Below are 6,723 nucleotides of genomic sequence, written 5' to 3'. Positions count from 1 at the left end.
ATGGAGGGAGCCTGAACCTTGCATGATTACCAATTACCATGAGCGTCAAGCTAGCGTAAAACCAAGCACAACTGAAAGAATAATTAATCACACACGGTCCATTATACCTTAGCTAGCTACTGGCCGCCACAGACGCCAAACAGGCTGGCTGGTCGTTCAGATGTTCAAGTTCATTCACAGTCGGTCTTCACATGTTCAACTGTAGTAACCTTATAATGAATCACAATACGGCAGCATCCTTGGACCAACCTCGTTTGATGCTATATAATATGGTTACCTGATAGAACAGGCATGTGACGGCCAGCTATCGGTTGCATCCGGTTTGTGTGACCTTTATGCAAACCAGCCAAATTTGAGACTCTAGATCAGCTGAGGTTCCATATAGTATGGTTGTTGGATCGATGAGGTATACATATATGTTATGAATGGCTTCCATATGATATATTGGGGCCATGCTAGTTCACGCGCGGCCGCGGCAACGCTCGTTTTCGGACAGGTCTCCGATTTGGAAAGTGCATCGACGGGGTGGAATAGTTTAGAGCAACCGGCGGGTTTGGATAGTTTAGAGTGGGCCCCACCCCCCTGAAAATCAGGGGGGGAGAGATTAGTAGTTGACTAATTTGATGGGCTTGCGGCGGTTCATACGTTAACGAGCCGTTCCACACGCGCATGACCAGATCCACCTGGTGGGCCCCAAGGGAAAAGGCTCTCGGCTGAGTGCTTGGCTTTGGATGGATCGACCGCTCCAGCGCGCGGGCGTGAAAGAGTCTCTTCGGATATATTGTATGGTTATGGTTATACTTCCATAGCAAGCTGTTCTTTTGTCACTGTCACAAGTAATCATGTTTCAAGCCATGGATATCTTGCGGCATGGGGTGAACACTTGCAACTTCCTACGTAGATGGTCCTTCAAATACACTGGACATTTCCAAAATTATATGTGACATATCCAAATTGTTCTGTTGAGAACCAACATATGTAGAATTGCATACCACCAACAGATGTTTCATTAACAAGAAAAAAATACACCATTGAAAACTTAGGTGGTATACTGCTACTGACATGATTACAGGTGCTGTCTTCATTTGTTCAAATTTATTGAACTATCTGTAGCAGTGGATCCCAGTTATACTCCAGTAATTTTGGTAAGTGCATTTTATAAGTTCATATATAGTTTTGGCCTCCTAGTATAACTGCCATGATTTTAGTCGAGTGCCATGTTCTTGGGTTGTGTGTATCCTAGTTATGCACAGGCCGGGTGTGTGTTCATTGTGTTATGTATCCTCTTGATGCTACATGTTGAGCTAATACAATTCACACTTTGTTGAAAAAATTAACAGTATATATCCTCCCAAGGTTTCATCTACATTTCTTTGCATTTATGTATCTTTCGTGCCTCATTTTAAGAAATAATCCCTCAGGTTTTTTATTAGATGTTATATTTGATTTGGAGAAGTCAAATTTCATAAAGTTGACCAACAATTATATCTTGATGCTACGAATTTTGTACAAATAGATTCGTAATTCAAACCAGTTTAATATGATGTTGATTTTGTGGTAACTAACAACATACTGTAGGAAAAAAATTAAGAGTGGATATCTGCTTGTGAATACTTTCCTAAATCAAAATACAACGTACATGTAATAAAAAACATATGGAGTATAGCGGATTAAACCTGCCCAAATAGTGATTCCTATACTATCACTGTGTTACTGGAGGATATAAGCAATACGGCTGGCATCTAACATTGCCTAACAAACTAAGTTTATCACCTTCGTCGTTTATACGTCGATGATCCCAATGCATGCAGGTTCAGTCGTTTGTACTATCTAGGTAACAACTACTACCTCCGTCCTGGTTTATTGGTCCCCTTCGTATTTTGTGTCAATGTTTGATTATAAGTTTAACTAAGAAAATACTGATGCATGTCACCAAAAATTATATCGTTTGATTTCTATTTTGAATATAGTTTCAAATGATGTTATTTTTGTTATGTATAACTTATATTTTATTAGTTAAAATCATGGTCAAAGTATGACCCTAAATACGAGGGGGACTAATAAACCAGGACGGAGGTAGTACCTCTCACTCATGACAAGAGTTAATAATATGCTAACCATATTATATCCTACTATCTCGTTAGATTATAGCACTATGTACCAAGTGGTCGTTTAATTAGGGCCTGGCGGTGGCAGCTAATTATAGCTCGAGTACCAGACATATCATGTATACATCTATTTGCTTGCAAATAATTGATGCTAATTGCTTGATGTTTTCATGATACAGATACAATGAATTTCACTTGAAATTGGATTGAGATACAAGGAATTTTACAATGCGGATAGTAAGAGGCATATAAGTAGAACATGCAAGCTAATGCTAGTACAATCAGGTCCGGTATGTCTTAGCTTGGCTTGAGAGCTTGGAGCGACGACAAGATGCCGATAACTGCACCAAGGACCGTGACCACCGCCATGATTTTAGTCCAGTGCTTGATAAAGAAGAGATACAACTTGAGCCAAATTGACCTCCTCTGCTTGAACTTCTCGATCTCTATTATTATGTCGAGGTAGCACTTTCCGAGGCGCATGTTCTTGCCAATTCCAGTGAATAATTCGAGCATCTCCTTGCTGGTGAGTCCTCCTCCTTCGATAACCTTTGTTTTCCGCAGGTCATGCACGTGTTCGTCCTGGTCCAGCAGCATGGCGAAGAGGTGGAGGTAGGAGCAGACAGCCGAATCTTCATCTTTAACATCAGCACCTTCGAAATCTGGGGTCTTGCATAACTCGAAGGCCGCCATGTTGACGAGCCAAGTCGCATTTGCGTCGGTTGGGAACAGGGGTGGCACGCGGAGATCGCCAAATAAGAAGCCAAACTTTTTCCCGCCGAGGCGCCTGTGCACTAACCTTTTCTTTTCGAGGGTCATGTGCACTAACCCTGTCTTTTCTGTCTCGGGTACGATTGTGATACCGACGTCGGCAAGCTCGGCAACGCTGATGGATAATGACATGGGCTTGTCTCCGCCCGGAGCGGTGGGGCGATCGACTTTGATGTCGTCGTTGTTCCCCACGATGTAGAACCGGACAAGGCCGAGGAGATGTGGCGGTTCATAGGTAGGAACTACATCAATGGGTGGGACTTTCTTAGAATTCATTTGGTTTTTCATGCCGGCTCTCATCGCAGCGACGAAGTCCTCCCAGAGCGAGGGCTCTGGCATGAACTTCAAGATATTTTGAACCACCACCCAGGGGATCTGGTTCTCAAGCATCATGATGTCGGTGTAGATGCGCTCGTAGTTGGCGCAGAAATATCTGTTCAGCGCCTCATCCATGCCGTCGACGTCGTCGCCATAGCAACGCATGAACTGCACCAAGAAGCAACCATCAAGGAACATCATTGGCAAAAAGTCGTCGTCGCGGAATCTCGCCAACTCGTCCGGGTAGTAGAGGCTGTGGGCGTCGGCGGACACGGCGAAGACGGCATCATACATCTCCTGGACTGGGCGACCCGAGTCCGTGATGCATTGGGTCGCAGCCACATGCTTCACCCTCTCCGCCTCCAGCAAGCCGGGACGAAGACCATGGTGGTAAGGGCCGATGGCCACAGTCACCGGTTGGATGTACCATGTGCCAACACCTATCAGGCTTGGAGGGATCTTGTGCATCTTCCGTTCCATACTGTCCAAATAGTCAGTATGGAACGATTGCACTACTTCCTTGAACACCTGGATCGTCGGATCACTACAGTCATTATCCTGTGTGGGTGTGGGTGTGGCTGGGGCTGCATACTCAACCATCTGCAGCTGCACGCTATCACTATGGCTAGGCAAGGATGTTTGGAAGCTAATCCTATCTTCACTATTCCACAGAGCTGCTTCTTCCATGGACCAGCCCGAGTAGCAAGGTACCACCCATGACGATGGTTCCATGCTCATCGCCCAGCTGCCCAAGAGTACTCAAGAATGAGTGGACTAGCTACCTACCTAAATACAAACACACAGTGGCAGAGATGAGTGAACTACGTACTGATGGAACAAAGAAGCACACGGCCTTGTCGCTCCTCTTATAGACCAACCAGCTAGCCACGTCGCCCATGCCGGACAATTTCCCGGCTGCTGGATGCATGTGTGTCTCGGAATGTATCCATGCAGTACACACATGGCTCAGCCTGGGTCCAGAATATATCGATGCGCAAATTGCTAATTTTGTTTGCAAACGGTGTTGTTTGATGGTATTATTTATTGGTAAATGTACCTCTGTCCTACGTTGCCACCGTCAGTCTTCACATGTTCAACTCTAGTAAGCTTAAGCATCTTTCGTCAAGAGAACATCAGAGACCATCCTCATTTGATGCTATATAATATAGTTAGGTGATTGATCTGGCATGCATGTGACAACCAGCTATATTCAAATTGTGTTGCCTTTTCAAGAGATAAAATTTGGATGCACTTGGAAGAAACCACTAAATATTGCGTCCGCATATATATATACATACATATATATATATATATATATATATATATATATATATATATATATATATATATATATATATATATATATATATATATACTAGAACAAGCTGTGCTTTTATCACTTGTTGCCGATAATCATGTTGCCGTCGACAATTAGATGCCGGCCGTTTTCCTTATCAAGGCATCCTGGTGACTGGTGGAATGAGTTGGGCAGTCGCATCCTTCCTACATAGCCAGATATTTACACTGGACATTTCCCAAATTAAATGTGACATTTCCAAATTGTCCTTTTCAGAACCAACATAGATATAAGTTGCTTTACCAAGGAAAAAATACATCGCTTAAAAAATAGGTAGTATACTACTAATGATATACATGGACAGTATTGCAAGCATTTGTCTTGCTGCCTAATAACAACATTCACGTTATTTTTTCACGTGGATAAAATTATTAGTGTTCATACTTCGTGCATGCATGTTTGTAAAATACTCATATGTCTCGATTACCAAGTCCTAAAGAGGGTAGCGTTTCCTTACTCTAGAATTCAGGAACAATTAACCATGGGCTTCGATGTGCCATGTTATATCTTGTCTTTTTTCCAGGTACTAAAAATGAAGAATGTCTTGAGAAACATTTCAACCTTCAAATGTATCTCCTCGTTATATCCTGTCTTTTAAGGGGCCTCATTATATCTTGTCTTCGGTGAAATATAAATTGTATCTTGTCTTGGGTGAAATATAAAGTGCAATGGCCACCGTCAACAAGAGATCTATAAATGCAGCCACCCATGATGTAGCTGAATAAACAAATAATATGTTATCAACATATTGCATAGGGATTTAAATGTTGTTACTTAGGTACTCCCTCTGCTTCTGAATTATAAGATATTTTGAATATTTCAATATGGACTACATATGGAGTGAAATGAGTCGATAAATACATTAAAGTGCGTCTACATACATCCCATTTAGAAAATATATTTTAGAACATCTTGTAATTTGGAACGATGGGAGTATTTGTTATGATAAGATGATGTCAAGAGTCATAGTCGCCAACAATACGTCTTCGGGGCATTTTTCGGTTAAGTCATTGTATGGCAGATTGATTGCAGGCTCCGTCACCTGCAAATTCAAAGAGTTTTAGCGTGCTGAGATCATTCCTAAGATTAAAGTCTTTACGTGGCAAGCCATCCGTGGCAGGCTCCCTGCGGCAGACTAGATCTGCAAGAGGAATGGCCCTGTGTCTGAGTTAGGTGCTCTTTTTGTGCCAGGGAGGACACTAACCACGCGCTCTTTAATTGCGCTTTTGCTAAGCTTAGATCTTGGTTGGCTGCTAGCTGGTCCCCAGCTTCTTTTACTGATCTTAGAGTCAGTTCAGTTCAGCTCTCTGGGCAAAATAGACGACTCTTCTGGTTTGGTTTCACGGCACTGTGCTGGGTCCTCTGGACTAGGAGGAACAAAATTACTATTGAGCATGTTTTCGCTAGCAAGCCTACTGATTATTTATATAAACTCATCTATTTTCTCCAGCAGTGAAAATTATTGACTAAGGAGGCTGATCGCGAGGTGGTGGACGTGCTGATCAACAACGTGCGTAATACTACCGTGTCTTCCCTCCTCGTGCAGGACCAGCTCCATCCCACCTGATGTTGCCGGTACTTCTTTTGGGTAGTGGCCTCGTTGCTTTGGTCGTAGGTACTCGGCCTGCGTGCCCTGATTTTGGCCTCCTGGCCATGTAATGGTACTGTTGGTTGTTTGCCTCTTGTGGCTGGTGTTTGCTACTTTTTGGTTTTCGTTGGTGTACTCTGTCTAGTAGCTTTATTTATAAAGTCGAACGTATGCCTTTTCTTGAAAACAGTCGCCAACAATAAGAATTTGTGCAACACAGGGCTTTGATTTTCCCTTCATATTTGAAAGTTAAAAAGACTTGGTTAGAGAAGTGCTTGAAATGACTTTGATATATATGTGAACCTGCAAATACCAAGAAAGAAATGTGATAAATAGAAAGGAATTATACTTAGAACTGAGTGCTGCCGTGGCTCAAATTCCATCAATCCCAGCATCCTGTCGCTTCCTGCGGCATGCTAGCTGGAGATAGCGTCAAATCAAGCAAGTAATGAAAACCAAAACCGAAATAATAACTAATCACACCCGTCCGTTATACCTTAGCTGGCTCCTCGCCTACACACGACGCCAAACACGCCGGCTGGTCGTTCAGCTGAAGCTTCTTCACGGTTGGTCTTCACATG

General features: G+C 42.9%; 1 protein-coding gene across 1 annotated transcript; it reads right to left on the bottom strand.

Moving 5' to 3' along the window:
- Window positions 1-2,248: 2,248 nt before the first annotated feature.
- LOC123162406 (uncharacterized) lies at window positions 2,249-3,935 on the bottom strand. Its single transcript, XM_044580190.1, has one exon. The coding sequence runs from the start codon at window positions 3,933-3,935 to the stop codon at window positions 2,406-2,408; it is 1,530 nt and encodes a 509-aa protein (XP_044436125.1). The 3' UTR covers window positions 2,249-2,405.
- Window positions 3,936-6,723: the final 2,788 nt, after the last annotated feature.

This window comes from Triticum aestivum, chromosome 1D (genome assembly GCF_018294505.1).
Source record: "Triticum aestivum cultivar Chinese Spring chromosome 1D, IWGSC CS RefSeq v2.1, whole genome shotgun sequence".
In the NCBI taxonomy this organism is placed as follows: domain Eukaryota; kingdom Viridiplantae; phylum Streptophyta; class Magnoliopsida; order Poales; family Poaceae; genus Triticum; species Triticum aestivum.
Note: the sequence above shows the minus strand (reverse complement) of the source record. Positions and strands in the feature narration are given on the sequence as shown.